This window comes from Nilaparvata lugens, chromosome 6 (genome assembly GCF_014356525.2).
Source record: "Nilaparvata lugens isolate BPH chromosome 6, ASM1435652v1, whole genome shotgun sequence".
In the NCBI taxonomy this organism is placed as follows: domain Eukaryota; kingdom Metazoa; phylum Arthropoda; class Insecta; order Hemiptera; family Delphacidae; genus Nilaparvata; species Nilaparvata lugens.
In genome coordinates, this window is record NC_052509.1 from 39546873 (window position 1) to 39572951 (window position 26079).

The window sequence follows — 26079 nt, forward strand, 5'->3', positions numbered from 1 at the left end:
ATTTTTAAAAAAATGAGTGAAATTTGAAGAAAAAATCAATTTTGAGGAATTTTAGTTTTTGATCAACAATATCTTCCGATTGTTATTATTTAGATGTATAATTCAAAATCCCTCTTGGCGTATTTTTGTGCTCTACAATGTGAGATCAGGTAGAGCGCTCTATCTCATATAGATTTCCAGATACACCTGACAACAATGCTCCTTGTATTGTGAAAAACACCTAATTTTCAGCTTCAACCATCATCACTACTACACTTCATTCTTCTCGGCTCGTCAAGGCGGTCCAGAATCATGCATCATAAGTCAATATAGAAATTGGCCATTTTTTGTGTATTGGAATATGGGCTTTAGTACACTCAACAATAAATTTTCCACTTTTCGACCGAATTTGACTTATGATGCATGATTTTGGACCGCCTTGACGAGCCGAGAAGAATGAAGTGTAGTACGATGAAATCGTACTAGCATTGTGTCAGAAGTTATAAGTGTTTGAAATGTTGATCCTTGAGGTGTCCTTAAGCGCGCCTCTCCACTAGGAAATACTGAAATGAAGAGCTAACGGTTGATTCTCATAGAACATAATCTTATAAACTTATGTCTTTGTGCGAAATATCAATGTGAAGACTATTTAGTTGGTGATGATGGTTGAAGCTGAAAATTAGGTGTTTTTCACAATACAAGGAGCATTATTGTCAGGTGTACCTGGAAATCTATATGAGATAGAGTGCTCTACCTGATCTCAGATTGTAGAACACAAAAATACGCCCAGAGGGATTTTGAATTATACATCTAAATGATAACAATCGGAAGATATTGTTGATCAAAAACTAAAATTCATCAAAATTGATTTTTTCTTCAAATTTCACTAATTTTTTTAAAAATCATAACTCAGTACTCAATGAAGATAGAGAGTTCCGAATGATCTCATTTTATTCAGAATTTCATAATCTAGAAAAAAGGCAAGAGCAAATTTTTCTGTCCAATTACGTGATTTGGCAGAAATAGCTGAAAACTGGGAAATTAGCCGAAAATACGAGGTTTTTGGGCCACCCTGTATCTAGAACAAGGAAATTTTGCATGAAGAAATTGGTTCTTGACTTCTCTTATGCACCCAAATAGTATATTACAAAATCAGAACTACAATATAAATTGCAATCACACCCCCTTTTTTATGTATATTGACTGGACTAAAAAGTACAAGATCGATCGCTTATGCGATCTCATACATGTTCAGTAGCACTTGACTAGGAAATTAATTGATCTTACAATGAATATTGAAAAATAAACATAAAAGAAATGCTAATGTATAAAGCGTTTATTTAATAGATTCAATCCGCCGTACTTGAACAATATATTGTTTGATAAAACACTATACTAGTTATACAACTAGACAGAATAGAATATACAGTAATACCGTATGTGTTTTAGGCTATTTCTTCAATTCCTCGAGAACCAACATTTATTATATAATCGCATGAGAGCAGTTCCATTAAACAGTGCAATTCAGCGATATCTCAATAGAAAGAGAGAGAGAGAGAGAGAGAGAAATCAAATATTATAATTGAGATTTAACGTATAACAAGTTGCCTAAAAAAACACTTTCGATTTAAAAAAATAGTAAATTCACGAAGAACTGTTGATTCCACAGCAAATATCAACGCTCTAAGAATAATAGATTTCAAGAAAATTTAAAAGAGTCTCAAATTAACGTATTTATTTACAGATTATAGAATAAATTACATTTCCTCTTAGGCTTTCTTCCATATGACACTCAGAATATAATAAATTGATTGATTGGAAATATGGAAGGCAAATAGAGAGATTAGGGATGAAAAAATAAATCCTTCACAAAAAACCAGTCGATAATGAATAAAGTAAACAGTTGACATTGTCAACATCCTAATTCAATTCTTTCAATGATCTGGTGAATCAATTATCAGGATATAAAACCAAACTCGCAAATTTGTTATTAGTACGCGATATGCGATCATGTGACGGTTTCACATTACTGATTGTAGCTCTACAGAATTAATTCACTAATAGTCTCATTATTAAAAGCTCGACGACTACTATTTTTCCCAAACATCGCCGTATTTGTTTTTCTCGCCCCCCGTGCTGGGACCGTAGGTTTTGAGACGTGAGGGGAAGTAGTCCTGGCCACCCGTTGGGGAGGAGGGTGGAGGAGGCTGTGAGCCCGGGTCTAGAGGACTGCCTTGATCGAGTATCGGGGAGGCTGGTCTTTGGAGCGGCTGCTGCTGCTGACTCCTGAAAGCACATACATCACATCTAACAAACAGTTGGCTAGAAACATGTATACAAAATGCATGTTTGATGCATCACGTCTCAACTACCGAACTGATCAATTCAAAATGTTGCATAAAGATTCTGAATTCAAGGCTGATTATACATATACACCGTGTCCCACAAACACGTTTAATTTTATATTACGTGCCCATTCATGCACTGAACTTTATAAATTTTACACAGTTTACAAAGTAAGTTCTAAAAATATTCTCGGAAAACTTCAGCTCCCTAACCTTCGTAGAAACAAAATGGCGGCATATTGAAAAATTTAATGAATTGGTAAAATTTTCAATATGCCGCTATTTTGTTTCTATGAAGGTTGGGGAGCTGAAATTTCCCCAGAATATTTCTAGAACTCACTTTGTAAACTGCGTGAAATTTAAAGTTATTCAATTTATTTTCCCAAAAATTGAAAATTTTACCAATTCATTACAATTTCCCAGAAATTGAAAATTTTATCTTGGACTTTGTCACCTATAAATTTGGAAGAAAAATAGCACAAGGACTACCTTATTACTGTATTATTTTATCTACCAATGTTATTACATTGGTGTCATTTGCATTGTAAATAAATCGGTAGAATTTTCAATATGATGCCATTTCGTTTCTATGAAGGTTTGGGATCTGAAATTTTTCCAGAATATTTTAAGAACCTACTTTGTAAACTGTGTAAAATTTGAAAAAGTTTGGTGCATGAATGGGTACATAATATAAAATTAAACGTGTAAACCTCTTCGTGAGACATGGTGTATATTGGCCTTATTTATTAATCAATTAATTCTAATTTCAATAATTTATACAAACTAATATACCGAGTGGACTCATAGTGGGACTTGGGAATAAAAGCTTGTCGGTTCGAATCCAGCCAGATTCAGAAACAATTTTTTTGCTGGAAATGTTCAACTTCAATGAAGATTAGGCCTTTGTTAGTAATTTTGACAGAATAATAAGTAATTATAATTTTTCCAATTGATTTTTTTTATTGTAAATTTTTGAAGTTGTCGAGTAAAATTGATTTGATAATACTGTTCATTTTCAGCATTATATATATTATCTATATAAACCTTTAATTCACCCTATTTTTGTGTTATCATAGACCCTTGAGGAGCGCGAGCTATACCTCATTATTAATAAGTTCAGAAAGAAGATTTGTAAGTAAATTGAAGAGAGAAATCCATCTCCATAGTGAAACCCATCTCCATAGTGAAACCCATCTCTGTAATGAAACCCATCTCCATAGTGAAACCCATCTCCATAGTGAAACCCATCTCAGTAGTGAAACCCATCTCAGTAGTGAAACCCATCTCAGTAGTGAAACCCATCTCCATAGTGAAACCCATCTCCGTAGTGAAACCCATCTCCGAAATGAAACCCATCTCAGTAGTGAAACCCATCTCCATAGTGAAACCCATCTCTGTAGTGAAACCCATCTCCGTAGTGAAACCCATCTCCATAGTGAAACCCATCTCCGTAGTGAAACCCATCTCAGTAGTGAAACCCATCTCCATAGTGAAACCCATCTCCGTAGTGAAACCCATCTCAGTAGTGAAACACATCTCAGTAGTGAAACCCATCTCCGTAGTGAAACCCATCTCCGAAATGAAACCCATCTCCGAAATGAAACCCATCTCCGAAATGAAACCCATCTCCATAATGAAACCCATCTCCATAGTGAACCCCATCTCTGTAGTGAAACCCATCTCCGTAGTGAAACCCATCTCCGTAGCAAATCCCATCTCCGTAGTGAAACCCATCTCCGTAGTGAAACCCATCTCCATAATGAAACCCATCTCCGTAGTGAAACCCATCTCCGTAGTGAAACTATCTCCATAGTGAAACCCATCTCGGTAGTGAAACTATCTCCATAGTGAAACCCATCTCCATAGTAAAACTCATCTCCGTAGAGAAATCCATCTCTGTAGTGAAACCCATCTCCATAGTGAAACCATCTCAGTAGTGAAACCATCTCCATAGTGAAACCCATCTCCGTAGTGAAACCCATCTCTGTAGTGAAACCCATCCCCGTATTGGAACCCATCTCCGTAGTGAAACCCATCTCCATAGTGAAACCCATCTCCATAATGAAACCCATCTCCATAGTGAAACCCATCTCTGTAATGAAACTCATCTCCGTAGTGAAACCCATCTCCGTAGTGAAACCCATCTCTGTAGTGAAACCCATCTCAGTAATGAAACCCATCTCAGTAGTGAAATCCATCTCAGTAATGAAACCCATCTCCCTAATGAAACCCATCTCAGTAGTGAAACCATCTCCGTAGTGAAACCCATCTCATAGTGAAACCCATCTCCATAGTGAAACCCATCTCAGTAGTGAAACCATCTCCGTAGTGAAACCATCTCCGTAGTGAAATCCATCTCCGTAGAGAAACCCATCTCCGCAGTAAAACCCATCTCCGTAATGAAACCCATCTCCATAGTGAAACCCTTCTCCGTAGTGAAACCCATCTCCATAGTAAAACTCATCTCCGTAGAGAAATCCATCTCTGTAGTGAAACCCATCTCCATAGCAAAACCCATCTACTTAACAGAACTAATCTCTGTAAAGAAACCCATCTCTGTAGTGAAACCCATCCCCGTATTGGAACCCATCTCCGTAGTGAAACCCATCTCCATAGTGAAATCCATCTACATAATGAAACCCATCTCCATAGTGAAACCCATCTCTGTAATGAATCTCATCTCTGTAGTGAAACCCATCTCTGTAGTGTAACCCATCTCAGTAATGAAACCCATCTCAGTAGTGAAATCCATCTCAGTAATGAAACCCATCTCCCTAATGAAACCCATCTCAGTAGTGAAATCCTTCTCCTTAGTGGAACCCATCTCCATAGTGAAACCCATCTCAGTAGTGGAACCCATCTCCGTAGTGAAACCCATCTCCGTAGTGAAACCCTCTCCGTAGTGAAACCCATCTCGTAGTGAAACCCATCTCCGTAGTGAAAATTGAAAATTTTACCAATTCATTACAATTTCCCAGAAATTGAAAATTTTATCTTGGACTTTGTCACCTATAAATTTGGAAGAAAAATAGCACAAGGACTACCTTATTACTGTATTATTTTATCTACCAATGTTATTACATTGGTGTCATTTGCATTGTAAATGAATCGGTAGAATTTTCAATATGATGCCATTTCGTTTCTATGAAGGTTTGGGATCTGAAATTTTTCCAGAATATTTTAAGAACCTACTTTGTAAACTGTGTAAAATTTGAAAAAGTTTGGTGCATGAATGGGTACATAATAATATAAAATTAAACGTGTAAACCTCTTCGTGAGACATGGTGTATATTGGCCTTATTTATTAATCAATTAATTCTAATTTCAATAATTTATACAAACTAATATACCGAGTGGACTCATAGTGGGACTTGGGAATAAAAGCTTGTCGGTTCGAATCCAGCCAGATTCAGAAACAATTTTTTTGCTGGAAATGTTCAACTTCAATGAAGATTAGGCCTTTGTTAGTAATTTTGACAGAATAATAAGTAATTATAAATTTTTCCAATTTTTTTTTTTTATTGTAAATTTTTGAAGTTGTCGAGTAAAATTGATTTGATAATACTGTTCATTTTCAGCATTATATATATTATCTATATAAACCTTTAATTCACCCTATTTTTGTGTTATCATAGACCCTTGAGGAGCGCGAGCTATACCTCATTATTAATAAGTTCAGAAAGAAGATTTGTAAGTAAATTGAAGAGAGAAATCCATCTCCCTAGTGAAACCCATCTCCGTAGTGAAACCCATTTCCGTACTGATGACATCTCAAGTCATTTCATGCACAGAGCTGTGAGCAACAGCTTTGGTGATCCGTGCAGTGGCCTGTTCCAGACAGGCCTTCCCTCCATTGGCCTGCGACTTTCAGTCGATAGGCTGATTTTCTTGCTTCAGCCATGATAAAAATATCCAATGGCAGAAGTCAAGAGCAACTTCAGGAGTTGCTGACAGGGTGCTACTGAAAGCTCCAGTGACTAGAAGTGTGCCCATCCTTTGTAAACTGGTGAGTTTAGCTGTGGCTGTAACCTGTAGCCCAGTCAATGAAGGTCCAAAAAAGCAGTTTCAATCCGAAAATTAAATAAAAGCTGAATCTCTCACCATCGATAGAACCCTCCCAGAGGGTCATTCTCCCAAAAGTCCCAAGAAATCCCCCTGGAGCTTTTACCCCCAGCCCACTAAAACATGAAAAGTGCAGGTATTCACGGAAAATCTAATATCTCTGTAACCATTGATGGGAAACAGTTCTATTATATGTCATTCGATTTGTTACATTATGGACTACAATATCAGTACTTTTCATTTTTCCAATAAAATTAACAGTTTTCTTGATAAAATAATATATATGTAAAAATTTAGGGGTTTTTCGATTTGATTTTTGTTTTCTCCGATTAACTTTGAAGCAGATGATTTAAAAGAAAAATGAGCCAAATAATTGATGTCGGCAATTTCATTGCAAATCCATTGATGTGTATCGTTATGTATTTGCGATTTGATTCGACGCTGTGGAAGGAGAAACAGCCGACGCGGTACAGCACGGCTTACTCTCTTCACCATAGCATAGAGAAACAATAGCGTAAGTAGATATCCATTGGTATAGGGCGTTTATGTCGCAACTTTTACTGTTATCTCAAGCCGATTACTATTGATTATTGTCGATTTTTACTGTTTTGTTGGGGTGAGAGTGTATGAACGGCACAATATGAGAGACTACCAGTGTCACACAGCTTCACGGGAAAGAATTACATGAACTATTGGCTTGAGATAACAGTAAAATTTGCGACTTAAACGCCCTATACCATGGGATATCTACTTATGCTATTGTTTTTCTTGACCATAGTAAACAGTAATATACCTCTAGTACTGCTTTCTAAGTTGCATCTTATTTACACTATGGCGCTCGAAACAATCAATTTCATCTATTGTTTTGACATGCGCTGAAACTAAATTTCCACTTTTTAATTCTCTAAATTCTAAATATTATAATTTTCGAGTTTCAACGAAGTTGATTACAGCAATACAGCTTTCATTGCTGGTTCAGGAGATCAATATTTTCTACGTGAATTAATTATTATAATGCCACTATTACAATACAGTCATCATTATTGATGTCTAGGTGATCATTGATTGAAATGTGATAATTGACTCATCATTTCGTTGTTATATATGTGCTTTTAATTATGCATTCTATGACAGACAAAGATATTGTTTGCAACCGATAAGATATTCATACTATTACATAATATGATAAATATTTATATATATGTGTATGATCATAAATTTATGTTACATCATTATTAATGTTAAATTTATGTTAATTCATCTTATTATGGTAAGTTATGAATGTCAAAATCTGAGATAAATCATACATTACAATAGTATTAACAGTGGCAATTTCCTGAAAAATCATAACGTGCAGTGTTTGCTGTTTTCCACAGTTAATATTCTCCAAGCCAAGTTGATAATATACCTACAGTTGAGACAGAATACATATGACGGATGAGGCATAAAAATTATACATTTGGCTTGTTGAGTTGAAACTTTCTATGATTCTCTCTTTAAAAGTAGCTCATCTTCCGTTCTTACTAGTTGAATCTACATATCAAACAGTCCAATATGAAAATTCAGTAGATTCTAAAGATGAAAGCCATGCAAACATACAAATTAAGGAAGAGTAAGCATTTATAAGAAGTAGGAAAATCTTGAAAGTGTTTTACATTCTACCCTCGTAATCACAAGTTGAACAAGTAGGATAGAAAATTGAATATTCAATTTATTGAAAACTAGATGTAGAGTCCATTGGAGAGCAGAATCATACTGGAATTATAAGGTTGGCAGAAGCTATTCTTGATGTCGATTAATGTTGATTTATATTGGTTTTGCTTCGGGCACCAAAAGAATAGACCAATTTCTATTTATATGTTGAAGCATTCAAATTAAATCTATTGAACATGATTTCTTATGACTTGGCATTCACAGATTTAGTTGGGTGAAGCTATTTGAAAAATTTACGGTATCTGATTATCAATATTATAGTTTTCACAGCATTCTAGTTCATTGTGATCGTTGAAGGGTTGAAGTAAGTTAGTTCAAGTGAATTTTAGTACAAGTATTTTGTGGTCATGATGGGCTCTTCTTTTTTTTCTATCGATGTATTCCTCCAGTAGAGAAAATTGAAAATGTTAGTTTTACATTTTAAAAGCTTTGAAGGTACGGTAACATGAATTTGATAAGCCCAGTATTAAATTAATCGATGTTGTTTTTCATTGTATCGCTTGTGTCAATGTTACATGCACTGTTTGCAATTCATCACTATTCTCTCAAGAATTAGTTTGTTATGAATTTCATGATCTGAAAATTCAAATTTTAATGCTATTTGGATGACGTTCACATTCCATTTGTTTTTTTTTACAATAATTGTTACATTGGAGAGTCAAGCAATTTAATCCATTTGGAAGTAAAAGGAAATCACAGTGCAAATTGAACAGTGGATAGTCACTTTGAAATTCAGTTGCTCAATTCATTTCGGCTTGATACTATCATTTTTAATTTGAGTTGATCAGAGATGGATTGTATATAATGTTTATATTTTAGTTTGACTAATCTGTTATCACAGTCTCGCTTTCATTCATAAACATGATAATCATAAATAAGTTGATCACCTTAAGGATGTAGCTAATCTTACGTCGAACAATGAATAATATAAAGAATTTTCATTAAATTACTGTAGGTACTATTATGATGATCATTGGAATTTCTGCTTGTGATTGGGAAAAAGTCATATTGAGAGCCTTGAAATTCGTACCTATTAGAAAAAGTTGCATTATCACTAGAAATGTTGTTATTTGTTTCAAATACCTTTTACTTTTATTTTCTAAAATCTCTACTTTAATTTTATTAAATACCTACCCTTTTATTTTCTTTGTCCACCCGATCCGATGATATTCATTCCATTATCAAGTGTTTAAATTATAAAGAGTAATCAAACAAGAAGAAACACAAAAAAGCTATGAAAAGAAATTTTGAATCTTCATTTTTCACAAAATAAGGATAAGATGAAGAAGTCAGACACGTCATAATCTAGAAACTTCATTGAAGAACATCAATATCTGAAACTAGAGTGATCAAATTGTGATACGTCTCACTCATATTGAGATGGCTCACTTAAGATTAATAAATTCTGTGAGCATACAACGAAAGCCTGATTTTTATTATCAGCGTAGTTAAATAAAGACAATTGTAATATTCTGTAGAGTATTGAAAAGTGAAAATCTAGATTCAGAACATGCCAAAACAATAGACAAAATTGATTGTTTCGAGCGCCAGAGTGTAAATACGATGCAATGTAGAAAGCAGTACTATTACTGTTTACAATGGTCAAGGGAGTCAGCCGCGTCGGCTGCTTCCCCTTCTACAGCGTCAAATTGAATCACAAAAACATAACAATACACATCAATAGATTTGCAATGAAATTGCCGACATTAATTATTTGGCTCATTTTTCTTTTAAATCATCTGCTTCAAAGTTAATCGGAGAAAACAAAAATCAAATCGAAAAACCACTAAATTTTATCATTTAAATTATTTTATCAAGGAAACTGTTTGTTTTATTGAGAAAATGAATACGACTAATATTGTAGTAAATAATATAACGAATCGAATGACATATGATAGATTTTTTTCCGATTAATGGTTACAGAGATAATTGATTTCCTGTTTATTGTTTAATATGGCGAAGTGAGTCAGCCGCGCTGTACCACGTCAGCTGTTTCCCCTTTCACGGCATGTAACAAATACGTAACAATATACATCAATGGACTCGCAATGGAAATGACTACATTATTTATTTGGCTCATTTTTCTTTTAAATCACTTACTTCGAAGTTAATCGGAGAAAACAAAAAAATCATATCGCAACCCCCCTAAATTTTTACATATATATTATTTTATCAAGAAAACTGTTCGTTTTATTGGGAAAATGAATAGAACTGATATTGTAGTCCATAATGTAACAAATCGAATGACATATAATAGAACTCTTTCCGATCAATGGTTACAGAGATATTTGATGTTCCGTGATTACCTGCATTTTTCAACTTTGAGGGTGGCTAGGGGTGAAAGCTCCAGGGGGATTTCTTGGGACTTTTGGGAGAATGACCCTCTGGGAGGGTTCTATCGATGGTGTGAGATTCAGCTTTTATTTAATTTTCGGATTGAAAAAGCCTTTATTGACTGGGCTACTGGTTGACCTTTATCCACCAGGCTAGTGATCTACAGGGTGATTCATAATTATGGTAAAATATTTTAATACGTGATAGTAGAGGTAAAAATAAGAAAAAAAGTTCATATAAACATATATCCATAAACGCTTCATTAGCGAGCTATACAGAGTGAAAGATTTCGCCCGGAATTCAGTTCCTCTGGTGAAATACACCGATGCTGAATTGTTTGGGGACTAGTTTTTGAAAAACCTATGCTGGATTCATATGGAGAAATATCTGAAAAATTGAATAAAACTAGTCTGGAAGCTGTAGTGTGAGTAGTTTTTGAGAAAAAAGTTGAAATATGCAAAAAATTTAAGTAGAAAAACACAGACTTCTACGTTTGATGCCCAATAACTTTCTTTAATGACCAGTAAACAAATATTTTTTCGCAATAAAAATTGTAGAGAATTTAATTCTGAAAAGAATTATGTAAGCTGTGTAAACTAAATTCAAATAAAAGTTGAATAAAATGTATTCTTATGTAGTACATTACACCATAAAAATTTGCTGTTTTATGAGGAGAGAACTAATAACTCATAGGTTGTAGCTGATTGCAAATAAAACATGGATTTTAATAACAGCTGTTTTAAAACAGCTGATTTATTATGTTTTAAATAAGAAAATATTCAAATGAAATTATCAGCTGAAAATTATTTTCAGAAATACTTTAGCTCACTGTTGAACAAAAAAAAAAAACTGTAAGTTAGGCCTACTGTAACCGCGCTGTGTTTTTTGTTTAATCTATTAACCAGTTATTTGTAACCATTCCACTTTGCTTTCGTGTTGAGTGTTAACTTTTTAAAAAATGGCAGGTAATCTTAGACATTATTCATACTCCGAATTAGCTGACATGCATTTAATGTATGGAGTGGGACACTACTGTAATAGTACTGAAGCAAGACGTTTGTGTCAAGAGAACTTTCCTAACCGAATATGTCCAAGTTCAAGTTTTTTTGCCACTATTCATCAACGTCTGTCTGAAACAGATTCTTTGATATCCAAAGAGCACATTTATGCAGGCAGACCCCGATCTACTATGACTGTTGAGTTAGAAGAACAAGTTCTTAATGAAATTTATGAACATCCAGAGAAGAGCACAAGAGAATTGTCAGTGCAGTTTAATGTCAATCAATCTATTATTTGGAGGATACTAAAATAGCAGAAATTACATCCATACCACCTCCAGAAAGTTCATACTCTATTGCCACGAGACTGTATTCCCCGTGCTAGTATTTGCCAATGGTTTTTAGTGAAAATTGTTTACCCAAACTTTTTAACAACCGTTTTATTTACCGACGAGGCACACTTTACAAGAACTGCTATCGTTAACGTCCACAACCAACATATTTGGGCATCTGAGAATCCTCATGCCATCAATCCTAATCTTTCACAACATCAGTTTTCAGTAAACATTTGGGCAGGAATCATAGGAGATCATCTACTTCTGTTTGAGCTTCCTCCCAGGCTTAATGGCATAATCTAACTAGTCTTTTGGTATAAGTTTAATGTCATTTAGATATGCTACTTTCATATAAGAAAAACTTTTCATAAAAAACCGAATATTTTATTTGCAATCAGCTACAACCTATGAGTTATTAGTTCTCTCCTCATAAAACAGCAAATTTTTATGGTGTAATGTACTACATAAGAATACATTTTATTCAACTTTTATTTGAATTTAGTTTACACAGCTTACATAATTCTTTTCAGAATTAAATTCTCTACAATTTTTATTGCGAAAAAATATTTGTTTACTGGTCATTAAAGAAAGTTATTGGGCATCAAACGTAGAAGTCTGTGTTTTTCTACTTAAATTTTTTGCATATTTCAACTTTTTTCTCAAAAACTACTCACACTACAGCTTCCAGACTAGTTTTATTCAATTTTTCAGATATTTTTCCATATGAATCCAGCATAAGTTTTTCAAAAACTAGTCCCCAAACAATTCAGCATCGGTGTATTTCACCAGAGGAACTGAATTCCGGGCGAAATCTTTCACTCTGTATAGCTCGCTAATGAAGCGTTTATGGATATATGTTTATATGAACTTTTTTTCTTATTTTTACCTCTACTATCACGTATTAAAATATTTTACCATAATTATGAATCACCCTGTATATGTTACCTGAGGCCTTATTAATGCGCCTTGTACAGCCACAGAGCTATGTGAGGCTTTATCCCCCACATGAAGCCTGCAAATCTCCTAGACGTCATAAGCGTCCATTTTGCTTTATCTTAGTAGACACATTATAATTATTAATGTATCAAGAAAATTACAACACATTGATTATATAAATAGATTTATTGACCGTGATGCTTTCATGGGCTGTGGACTGTGGCTGTGCATATGGCAAGGATTTTGCTGAAGATAGAAGAAGATAATCAACTTCAAACGAATTATACAGGTTTGAAAAATGAAGGTCCTTCAACTGACAATAGCTCTATAATGCGAAAAGCGAAAATTCGAGAATGATATATCAAGAAATATTATTCACTTAATTTGAAAATGAATTTGAGAATTTGGACTCACCTGTACGCATTACCCTTCTGTGCATATTCCTCCCTATTTTTTCGCCGTAAATCGTCGTAATTCACAGGGGGGCCTTGCTTGACTTCTGGTAATGAATCATCTTCTAATGCGGTATCTGGAAAAAATATATCAGCTGATTTCAAGTTTCCTGAACATGAAAAATCAAATCAATTCAAAGAACATACAATTTCATCACATCAGAGTTATAAATTTATACATTTTATAAATTAAAATCAAATTTATATAAAGTACATTTTTTTAAAACCAATCTCTCAATTTTCTCATTGCAATGTCCAGTGAATCCAAGAGTAGTAGGCTATGTCTCTAATATTACAAAACTTTATTGACGCTGAACAATTGAATTGGGCAAATCAGAAGCTTAAAAAATGATTTGAAATGTTTGTAAGTTTCTCAAAACGTTTTTGAACAGATGGGGATGGAGGATCATTGGATTTGTGATTTATAGATAAGCTACACTTTACTTATAAAGTAAAACAAAATCAAGAGTAGTAAGGAACTGTATAATATTCAAACATCAAAATTGGGTTTTCCGTTACAAAAGTTGACTTCATTTCCATTTTTTGATATGAAATGGCATACATTGCATGATAAATTATCCTACAGTTCATAGTAATCAGTATGATTGAGTTAACACAAGTAGTATAGTAGGTAAATATTGGATTACTACAATATTCATATCAGTTCCAATTTCATCTAATAATACTACACGCAATTTTAATGTGATAAATTGCAATCTGAAAGACCGATTCTTATTGAATTGGAATAATAAAGTACTTACAAAAGATTTAAATTATTAATAAATTTTCCTCCTACCCAATAATAAACTATCAATCAACACTGAGTTTTCACATGAAAAATTAGGATGGCTGAATATTGCGAATTGATCTTACACCATCTAAATCATGCTTTTATCTGAGTAAATAATATTTCACATTTTTTATACAAAACAAATAATGCCTGCAAGTCGTCATTATAAGATTGATTACTAAATGCGTATTTATTTATGTATAAATCTTTCATTTTCATACACCTCAATATCTCAGGTACAAGTCTTAGACTCATGTGGACACCATAATCTTCTGGTTGCAGAAAAGCTGCTTGAATTTTAATCGTGATTAATTTTACGAGAACCAATCAAAAAAGGATTCTGTGATTGGTTCTTTTGAAATTAAGCACCATTAAAATTTAACCGGTTTTTGTGCAACCGGAACTAGGAGATTCAATTTAGAGCTTTATTACATGATTTTACGCTTACAAAATTAGATTGATAGAATTTTACGTGTTCGAGTAATTATTATAAATCTAGTGACAAATTACAAGACGATTATTATTGATTACAAATTGATAAATGATTGAATTATATTTACAATCGAGTGAAGGTCTGAATGAGTCGTTGAGTCCCTCATTGTGGGGGCGTTCCATATCCAGGTCTGCGATAGGTCTCATGTCCACGTCGCTGTAAATATCATCCTTAGATGTGCTAAACGAAGGGAAATTGCCCGAGCCAAAACCAGAGTCCAAAGTTAATCTGAAAAGACCAAGTTATGTAGAAAAGTCATTGATGATGTAAATGATGATAGAGATGATTTATTATTATGATAGTAATAATAACTATGTGAACTGAATTGGGAAGCAAGTGTTGTGTATCCATTCTTTTCCACTATGAGTTACGTCATAGCCACCTCTAATACAGGTGGTATTAGAGGTGGCTATGGTTACGTCAGTCTGATGATGTCCCACACCAGATTGAAATGTTGACACTGCTGAAATAGTTATTTGTATATCTAGAGTGAAAAGTACGACTTTTTCTCCCTGTGGGAAAAAGTTTGAAGCCCGAGGCGAAGCCGAGGACAGCAATTTTCCTGAGGGAGAAAAAGTATTTTTCGCTCGTGATGTACACAACATTTTTCCTCCATCTACATTTTATAGAAACTGCAAATAAAATCATTCTAATAACTTACGTATTGGTGACAATGATTCCTAACAACATAACCTAAATCTAAAACCTAAAAACCGGTCGTCTGATTGGCACTGCCGATTGCACTATCTATCGGCAAAAGTTGTAACAATTATATCAGCTGAACAGATACCAAAAATGGCTGACTCCAGATCACGCGGTTCAGATTTGAATTGCAGATCAAAAATATTTGTTGGCTGGTATTTTGAATAGAATAAAATATTTTAAAAATTGTATAAATTTTTATCGTCTACTAATATTAAGAATATAATAATTATCATACAAACATATATTTCATGAGTTAATCAAATTTCTGGTTGTGGTATTGAATTCAGTTGACTCAATGACAGACACCTAAATTATTCTTTCTCATCTGAGCTTAGACCTTCTAATCTATTACAATGTAAGTTTCAAAATAGAGATGCTCCCCATGTTATTTAAATGGAGTTACTTTTACTCCCTAGGGAGTTTTTCTGTTTTTTACTACCGAGAGCGAAAAAGTGACACTTTAGTATTAGGTTTCACGGAGTAAAGTAAGTACTTTAGACAGTAGGTGGAGGAAAAGTAAATTTTCAAATTTCCTCGAATTTCGAGCATATTTTCAATTTTAGGTGAAAATGTTACTGAACATTAGTTTTAGAGATTTTCATGCTCAATCTTTTACATTTGAATTTTTTGTTTAAATTGTATCTGAAGCCTGGTTCAGATAATCTAAAATAAAACTTTGCATAGATGGGATGGAGCTCCTGTAATTTTTACAGATATGGGACTTGTGGCAGTTGATAGAGCTTATCAATTACTATTTTATAGTTTGTGTAGAATAAGTTGAGACTTGGCCCTCCATCCGAAGAAATTACAGGGTTGCCAAATCGTGTAAAATTGCAACTTTCTCAAATTTCCAATTCAACGTCAGAATTGGACGTAGAATATCATCCCCGATATCCTAGTAGTGCTAGAACAATTTCAGGGTTGAAGGATCAAAAAGAAATTCAACTTCTATGATGAAATTGGAAACATCGCGAAAATTTGTTTTTCTTTTGAATATCACTTCTCTCAGAACCATGGGGCGTCGTAATGCGTAATAATTTTATATCAAATTAGCGGGGAGAATGTCTTCTTTCTATTGGTGTCTGGGTAATTTTTATTCGACCTAAAGTTATTTTCTTAATTAATGTTTATGTTCGTCAATGTCGAGACATTTCGAGCAGAAAACATGAAATTTTCGACATGCTAGAAACGTTTTTGTTTCAAAAGATAAGTAGGTGGTGAAAGCGAGAAAGTTTCTCAGAAATAATTGACATTATTTTTCCAATATTGTCAAACGTACTCGGAACAACGTATTTTGGCCTCTCAGGAGTTTCAAAGTCAAGGATAGCGGCTGAATGGTATGCCACCATAGGCTATCAATAGCTGGGATCAACAAAAACAAAATACAGAACGATTGAAAAATTCAGCAACTGCAAGCCACATGATTTAGTCCGGGCGCAAATGTCATTCCGTGGTCATTTTTGAGTAACAGCCGTGGGAGATGTCTCAATTTCTTCGTTAGGTCTAGCATAATAAGGATCGTGATGATGATTAGTCGAAATCACAGGCAAAATCCTCGGAAACAAGATGGCCGCCAAAATTTTCAGGGTTTTGCTAAATCGCTTGTATTTTAATAACCGTTCAAGATATTCAACCCTTTTTTAGACGAAAATATTTTTAAAATCTTCCTCTACAATTTATGTTCTATAAAATTCTACTAAAACTCTAAAACGCATATTTTTCTAGTTATAACCTTCAAAGCCCCATAAAACATTTTTTTCTAATATTTTTCAAATTTCATTCCATTATAACTTTTTTGTGCAAGAGATACAGAGGAGTTTTGAAACTTTGAGATTTAGAGCGTTTCTTCAACTTTGAAACGATATATATTAATGCGCTGTGCGTCAAAAAATGAGTTTTCAAGCGCCCTCCAAAGAAAACCCAGTATGATTTTTGGTGCGTTTTTCCATACGCATGAGGTAACAAGCTGGAACTATAAAATCGATTTTTTCATGACTACTTCAAGATAGAAACTTGCAAATGGTCTCAATCTCTTCGTTACAGGAAGCCGAATAAGAATATTGATGATGGAAACAACTAAAATATTCGACATCATTGAAAAATTCAAGATGGCGGTCATTATTGACAGATATTTTTATATCGCTTGCTATTCAGTTATTGTGAGAGATATCGGGTTGGTTTTATCACCTAAGTGTTTAGAATTAACCAAACTATGATGTTCGAGAGAAAAGTCTTATTTCGACTGCTCTTTTCATGATTTATTCAACTTCGAAAACTTGAAACATACATTTTTCGGGGACAATATTTCACTTTCCACCCTGTAAATGTATTCGCAGTAGACATACACGAATGTTATTGGTTCAGTGTTTTAGAATATTTCCAAATCTTTAAGATGACATCTAGTTGGAGGCTCTAAGTCCATATTCCACGGCTGGAGCGTCATCGGAAAAAGAGAAAAAGTATTGTTTGCAACGGAAAACACGCTTTTTCCACCAAATGCCAATCCCAACAAGTAGAAAACCGTGTAACTCATGACTCCTTGAAGGTACAGACTTGGGAATGGTATCAATCTCTTTGTAATGATGTGTATAAAGAGATTATCCATGATGGCAATCTCAAAAATATTTGTCATCATGAGAAAAACATGATGGCGTCTAAAATATGTCGATTTTCGAGAAATCGTCTGTAATTCTAATAATGTCGAAGATATCGGATCAATTCAGCCACCTGGGAGCTCCAAAATAATCATACTACAATTCCCGAAAGATTTATCCATTACAACCTTTCTAGAGGTAATCAGCTGCTCATGTTTGAAATAATTCAGTCAAATATCTCGTAAATTTCCAGCTTTTAGCATACAATTTGGTACACAATGCATACCATGCAGCCGCTATCCTTGACTTTGAAACTCCTGAGAGGCCAAAATACGTTGTTCCGAGTACGTTTGACAATATTGGAAAAATAATGTCAATTATTTCTGAGAAACTTTCTCGCTTTCACCACCTACTTATCTTTTGAAACAAAAACGTTTCTAGCATGTCGAAAATTTCATGTTTTCTGCTCGAAATGTCTCGACATTGACGAACATAAACATTAATTAAGAAAATAACTTTAGGTCGAATAAAAATTACCCAGACACCAATAGAAAGAAGACATTCTCCCCGCTAATTTGATATAAAATTATTACGCATTACGACGCCCCATGGTTCTGAGAGAAGTGATATTCAAAAGAAAAACAAATTTTCGCGATGTTTCCAATTTCATCATAGAAGTTGAATTTCCTTATAATCCTTCAAACCTGGATCTTTTCTAGCACTACTAGGATATCGGGAATGATATTCTACATCCAATACTGACGTTGAATTGGAAATTTGAGAAAGTTGCAATTTTACACGATTTGGCAACCATGTAATTTTCTTCGGATGGAGGGCCAAGTCTCAACTTATTTTACAGAAACTATAGCTATAAATTTAATCAAAATCGTTGGAGTCGTTTTCGAGAAAATCGCGAAAACCCCTGTTTTTGACAACATTTTGGCCATTTTAGCCGCCATCTTGAATTGCATTTGATCGAAATTGCTCGTGTCGGATCCTTATAGTGTAAGGACCTTAAGTTTAAAATTTCAAGTCATGTCGTTGATTGGGAGATGAGATATCGTGTACACAGACACTCATACACACACACACACACACACACACACACACACACACACCACACACACACACACACACACACACACACACACACACACACATACAGACCAATACTCAAAAACCACTTTTTTGGACTCCAGGGACCTTGAAACGTATAGAAATTTGTAAATTGGGGTACCTTAATTTCTTCGGAAAGCAATACTTCCCTTACCTTTCCTGCCCTGGTAATAGGGCAAGGAAAGTAAAAACACATTAGATTAATATTGGAGAATTAATAGGAGAATGGGTTGCACTGATAACCAGTTGGATTCCGCCTGTTTTAGAAAAACGAATAATTTCAAATATATTAAATCAAATTACATTATGAGAGAATACACTGACGTTAGTGTTAAATTGAGACCTAACGGCTGTGGAGCAACAATTTGATTACTATAACACTGTTATGCTGATGACTCATCCATGGTAACTGTGGATAGGGACTTGAATGCTCTTCAGCAGAAAATGATCAAGTGTCAGGATGAGGCTGCAGTGTGGTTCTGTGCAAATGGTTTGCTTCTGAATAGAGATAAAACTCAGTTGTTGGTGCTTGCACTGAGACGAATCACTGAGGTCGCTGAGGGTGCAGGAAGTGGCAGGCTTCTTGGTCTCACACTTGACCGAAAGCTTTCTTGGAGTGAGCACATAGATAGTGTATGCTCTAAACTCTCTAGATCCATATACTTGCTTCGTAGTCTAAGGGAATCAGTCCCCAAAAAGTACCTGAGGTCATGTTACTTTGCGTTTTTTCAAAGTGTCTTTGTTTACGGTCTGGAACTGTGGGGCTGTGCCCCAGATGTCCAAAAGGTACTCCTTTTGCAAAAGAAAGCTATCAGGATAATCTCCGGTGCCGCTTATCTTGAACATTGCAAGCCTCTCTTCATTAAGGAGAAAATTATGACAGTGTATAGCATGGTAGCATTTAGGCTTCTAATGAGTGTGAAGAGGAGAATAGACAGTTTCCTTTACAGAGATGAAGTGCACAGTTATAGTACAAGAAACAGATATAAAATTTATGTTCCTTATTCTAGGTTGGGGAAGATTTTAAAAAGTCCCAAGCACATTTCCCTTAAGCTTTTTAATGTGCTGCCATGCTCAGCAAGGGTTTTGCAGGAGTCCAGATTTAAATCTGAACTGGAGGGCATTCTTTTGCAAAACCCTCTATATTCTTTTGATGACTTCTTCCAGATGAGAATGGACAACTTTTTCAAGCTTTAATTTTTCAACTCAGTTTAAGTCTAGGATGGCCATATTGAGCTTATCGATTTTTCTATTTTCCACAAGGCTGACTATGGTTTCCTATTATTTCCTGTGTATGATTATATAAAATCACTTCATTTTACACATGTGTTTCCAAGTTATTTTATAGTAATTGTATTTTTACCAATGTATTTTAATTATAATTAGTATTATATTGTATTGACGTTTCCAATTGCCATTTTTTATGTGCTCAAAGGAATAAAAGCATTCTTATTCTTATTCTTACCATTCACATGATGTATGTATATCACTCACAGTGGTCTGCTGAATTAAAAATAATGCATTTGCTAATTGCCAAGATAGATGTGGGACTCATAAATCAAGTTGATAATTTATCAAAATCAAATGAAAAAAATACTAATATGTTATATTGAAGTGAAAAATGAAAAAATTAAAGGTTGTTCCTTCTTATTTGTACGTATTTTCAAATACACATGATTTATTAGATAAACAAGTCATCGGGTGTTTCTCAAATTTACTGAAAAATTATCATCCTTAACTTAACTCTCTATCAGATTTTGAAGTAGCCTAATGTCTGCAGATAGGAAGATATCGTCTGCAGAGACCAAAAAAAAAACATTGTGCTAAATAGGGTCTTATTATCTGTTGACCCGAAAATTTAGTGACGGTTCGACTGAACTTGTTTGGAAGTAAACAATTGACAAGATCTACGTGAAACACTTACAGCTCAGTAGGAGTTGAACCCCCTCCCTTTCCCTGACGTTTGTTGCGTAGCATTTCAGCCAATTCGCTGTTTGGTAGACGCATCATCATTTCGGCACACTTTGCCTGGTAGGAAATTTTACCAAGAAAGTAGCCTATAATCACAGCTGCGGCTACTTTAGGAACTGAACCCATGTATGGACTCGGCTTTAGGTACCCTGTAAACCAAAAAATGATCATATTTTTCAATGAAAATAGAATATAATTCTTAATTCACATTACTAGCCTCAATTAAATTGGTATATTGAATACCAGCAGGAAATAGCATGTACTCCGAAAGGGTCTGTCTAAAGCACACATAGATTGAATTCAAGTTTTAGTTTCATAGCTCTATGCTGACATTGTAAGTATTGACAACTGTAATAATTTACAGTAGAAAAATGATTTGATTGGGATTTTATCTTACGTAAACTTTGTATCACAATTTGAAAAAATCTGTTTCAATTATTCATATTAAAATTAAACAAAAAAAATGAAAATAGACTTACAATCATTCCCGGTAAATTATAAATCTTTATGCAAAATTTCAATCTAATCAGTTCAGTACGCGATGATGCGTCAAACATATATTTTATCTCGTACATGTATAAGCCAATTCCTTCTTTTTGTAGTACAGATATAAAAGAAGAGAATATAGATAAAAGGTAGATAGAATATAGATGGAAGAAGAATAAGGAGATAGAAGATAACCGTTAGGCTAGACGAATAATTGAAGACTTGATGAACGGAAAGCTTGGCGAACTGGAAATAAGCCTAAAGCCGGCCTTGTAAATTAAGAGTCTATAGTATGGAAAATTTAGAGTTGGTCAGTTCAGTACCGTTAGCTTAGACATGATGATACGTGTATTTGCTATCCCGTACATGTTTAAGCCAATTATTTTCTTTATAATATTATAGATTAGAAGTACTACTATTAATGAATCGCAGTATATCACAAAGAAGCTATTACTAGTAAGTATGAAAACATAGAAAAAAGTGGCATAAGCTAACTTATATCTACGATAAAAGTTAGTGCAAATAAATTCATGAGTGAAACCTATTTGAATGGGGGCAAGAGACGGCCAAGCAAGAGTATCACAACTGCGAGATGCATTGTCAGGTAGATTTCGCACATTTCCGATCCTCGTGCAATGAAGCGTATGCCCCCATCCTGTTGTTTAGTGACGTTATTCCACACTTGGGCTTTTACTCAAGGATTTCCATTTCCGTGGTCTGTACAGGCTCATCTAAGTTTTAATTTCCAACTATTACAGTCTAGAGACAGTCTATACTCTGTAGCTCTTGGTGCAACATGGAGTTCCTGCAAAGCTTAACAAGGTGCGACAAATACTTAAACCTTGAAGTTATATACCAGTTTTCATTGATGTACAATCTAATTGCGAATCAAAGGATATACCTGTTGTGTGGTAAAAGCCAAACACTGCAATCAAATGGTGAGTTTCGCATAATAAATGATTTTAGTATATGAAGATTGTGCAGTTTTATTGTATATGTCAAACAATTCATGTTTTTTGCGGTCCAGAGTATTCGGACTCTACTAGCATCTCTACATAGCGGGTCGGTCCAGCACAAGTACGTTTACAATTCATTATATGTAATGTATTTATGTCATTATTAAAGATACAAGAATGTGTAATGCAAGACTTTTATGTTAGTAACAAATTTATTATGGTAAACTGATTTACATATATATAAAACTTATTTTCTTAGTGCCACATGATATTTGAAGAGACTTGAAATATTGTCAAAAATCCACTTTATTTAAATAAAAATTAATATTTTACTTGATATTTTTCAAACGATACATATATGTCGAGTTGTAAGTTGCGTAACAGAGTGTTGGATTTTGGAGTAGGTTTTGAAAATATTTCTCATGTTTGTGAAACTATCTGGATGGGGGGCATGAACAGATCTATTAATGCATATTGGTTGAACACATGGATTGACAATTATTGTTTCCCATTCGACCGGCGTTAAAGAAGGAGGGGTATTGTTCTCCCTGGACCGTTCCATGCCCTCATTGAGATAGGTTTTACCTAAATGTATAAATGGTTGTCACCTGATTTGATTGCATAGGACGTTGCCAGACCCATTACTGTACTGAAGGGGAGGCAGCGTTGATAGAAGCTCTCTTTGTTGCATCTGTTCAGCACCTGCAGCTCTTCTCGAGAGAATTGGTAATTCTAAAAAAGTTGATATTATAAATAATGCATTAATCTAGAAGACGAATAGCACTATAAATGATCATATATCAATTGAATAATGAAGCTACATGATCCAAAGCTTCAATGAATAATAAAGAAGCTACTGTATTATGATAACTATCTAAGTTATACTATCATTGAGTACGAAAGTAGTAGTAACTCAGATGGATTTTATAAATATTATTATATGCTCCTATATAATTAACATGATAAAATATATCGACATAATATATAAAATGTGTAGTGATTGCGCTGACAGCTATAGATAATGGGCCGTATTCATAAAAGTGCAGGATATCCTTCCAGGTAAAAGGTAGGAGTATAAGGTTATCCTAGTGAAGTGAAAGGTAGAAGTATAAGCATATCCTTCTTTCCTTATTCATTATGATTACCTTTTACTTGAACGATAAGCTTCTAGCAAAAAAGTAAAAGGTTGGCTTTTACTTTCCTCCATATCTTGGAGTCATGCCAACTAACGTCTACACTAGTGAACATTTCTTTAGCATTACAAGTGGCTTGAACATTCATAGTGGATCATTTCAAATTGGGTGAGAGATAAATTCATGAAACTATATGGATAAATTCTTCATTTTGATTGTATTGTTGATTGAATAAAGCAAAAATTTTCTAAAAATATCAATTTTTGTGAAAAATATTCAATTCACCAAAAATAACTCAACTAAAAGTTATTTTTGGTCATTTTTAGTAAATTGGAAGAATAACATGAATAAACTTGTAATATAAGAAACCATTTTTATTTTGATAGCTTGATAGTATAAAAATCAATAAACTTCAAAAAATAGAAAAATATCACCAGTAAAATAGTTAATTGTATATCTAGAGTGAAAAGTACTGTTTTTTCTCCCTGAAGGAAAAGTTTGAAGCACGAGGCGAAGCCGAGGGCAACAATTTTCCTGAGGGAGAAAAAAATTTTCATTCGTGATATACACAACATTTTTCCTCCACCTACATTTTTATAAAAACTGCAAATAAAATTATTTTTAAAAACGTACGTGACCAAACAATGTGTTACAACATAATCTAAAAAGTAAACAGAAACATCTGGCTTGTAATCATAGTTTTTCTGTCGGCAAAAATTGTAACAACAATGGCCGCCACAACTACAGCTATGATAAAGTTCCCGTTTCAAATTTGATTAGTTAATGAGGAATATTCGTTGGCTGGTATTTTGAATAACATGGAATAAAAAAATTTACATTTTTTTAGTAGAGTGAAGTTTGTAATAATTTTAGCATACAAACATAAATTTCATATTTTGATGAAATGTCTGGTTGAGGTATTGAATTTAGTTGGTTTAATTACTACTCTATATGCTTCCTCATCTGAGCTTAGGCCTTCTAACCTATTTCAAATGTACGTTTTTAAAATAGAGATGCTTCCCATGTTATTTAAATGGAGTCACTTTTACGATCTAAGGAGTTTTCCTGTTTTTTTTCCTCCCGAGAGCGAAAAAGAGACTCCATTTAAATAACATGGGAAGCATCTCTATTTTAAAAACGTACATTTGAAATAGGTTAGAAGCCCTAAGCTCAGATGAGGAAGCATATAGAGTAGTAATTAAACCAACTAAATTCAATACCTCAACCAGACAATTCATCAAAATATGAAATTTATGTTTGTATGCTAAAATTATTACAAACTTCACTATACTAAAAAAATGTAAATTTTTTTTATTCCATAAAAAAGTAATATGTTCCAGGGAGTAAAGTAAGCACTTTAGACAGGAGTTGGTGGAAAAGGTTTTTTTAGCTTATTGCACAGTCCACACATGTCGAACCAAACTCGAACAACGCGGCAAACCGTTCAATCGGCCTTGCATCGCGCCGTACAGCGAATTTAAACAATTGGAACCGAGATGTAACATGTGAACCGAGAATAAGCTGGATGTTTTATTTTGCAATCATGTACCCGCTTTGTGATTTTAAATATATTGGAGAATTCATTGAATAAATATAAATAAGAGTATGGAATTCACCGAATCTATTCCAGTAAATTTATGATTAGTTAATTAAGTTAATCATTAGTATAAAATAATAAGATGTTTATAATTTCACATTGAATAATTTAATTTAACGAATTGTCATGTTACTGAGTTCTTGATCAACAAGAATTAATATTTGAATTCTCCAAAACATAAATTTAATAAAATAAAAAGAAGCCTATACTTCTGTATTCATGTTCAACGGTACAGTAAACGGTTAAAAAAGCGGCGAGCAGCGCGGCGAACGGTTAACAGCTGATTTTTAACATTATGAACTTCGTATGTTCGCTGCACGGTGCGACGTACTTCGGATTGCGCGGTTCGCTTCGCTGTTCAAGGTTCGGTTCGGCCTGATTGGTCATACCTTTATGTGCAAGTATTCTGTCAATCACTGCATTCACAGTCCATAATCCACCTAGCACCCACAAGCCTAGAGCTTATGTGGGCATTATCGTCAGCTAGAAAAAATAAACAGAGTAGGGTAAATACATAAACAAACAAATAAGACCTTCTACTTGGGTTTTATTTCCATTTTTTTGAAAATTATACAATTTCTTGTAGGTTATGACAGTACTTTTTCCTAAAATAATGTTTAAAATGATAACTGGGTTAAAATGAACTAACTTAAAGTGAAAAGATCATCAACATTTAAATTTTAAAATGTAAACTTCAATACAAACATTAATAAATCAATTATATTTTTCAATCAATGCTATATTTTCTTGGCGTTTCTCTATGGTTCTACTTGTCAAGATTAGTGTAAAATTTGGAGTTTTCATTGCAATACATTCTATACCGTAATAAAAATTGTTTCATCTTTATTGAAATATTTTTTATTATTACCTTTTTCAATGTGGTTTCAGCCATCACAATAAATTGATTTCTTAATTTAATTAACACTTTTAACAATATTATGAATTTTTAAATTATTTTACAAATCTTTCACATAGTTTTTGAGGTTAGATTAGATTGACCAATCGATAGATCAAAGATCGAAAGGTAACTGGTCAAAATATCGATGTTTCTCATATTATCGACTATTTAATCTCAATTCAAGTG

The 26079-nt window shown here is 33.8% G+C and overlaps 1 protein-coding gene across 1 annotated transcript; it reads right to left on the reverse strand.

The window, feature by feature from the left end:
* Positions 1 to 1299: 1299 nt before the first annotated feature.
* On the reverse strand, positions 1300 to 26047 carry LOC111055200 (OCIA domain-containing protein 1). The gene is made up of 6 exons (XM_022342366.2): positions 25864 to 26047; positions 22874 to 22997; positions 20777 to 20972; positions 14505 to 14665; positions 13117 to 13231; positions 1300 to 2265 (listed from the first exon to the last, which is right to left on the reverse strand). Exons 1-6 carry the CDS (start codon positions 25885 to 25887, stop codon positions 2070 to 2072), a joined length of 816 nt encoding a protein of 271 aa, XP_022198058.2. The 5' UTR covers positions 25888 to 26047; the 3' UTR covers positions 1300 to 2069.
* Positions 26048 to 26079: the final 32 nt, after the last annotated feature.

What these genes read in the sequence shown, in the direction of transcription:
- LOC111055200 (XM_022342366.2), bottom strand. Translation starts at nt 25,887, where the DNA reads ATGGCTGAAACCACATTGAAAAAG. An exon ending in CTGAAACCACATTGAAAAAG is followed by an intron (nt 22,998 to 25,863) that starts GTAATAATAAAA and finishes CAACTTTTTTAG; the next exon opens with AATTACCAATTCTCTCGAGA. An exon ending in ATTCAGACCTTCACTCGATT is followed by an intron (nt 13,232 to 14,504) that starts GTAAATATAATT and finishes TATTTTTTCCAG; the next exon opens with ATACCGCATTAGAAGATGAT.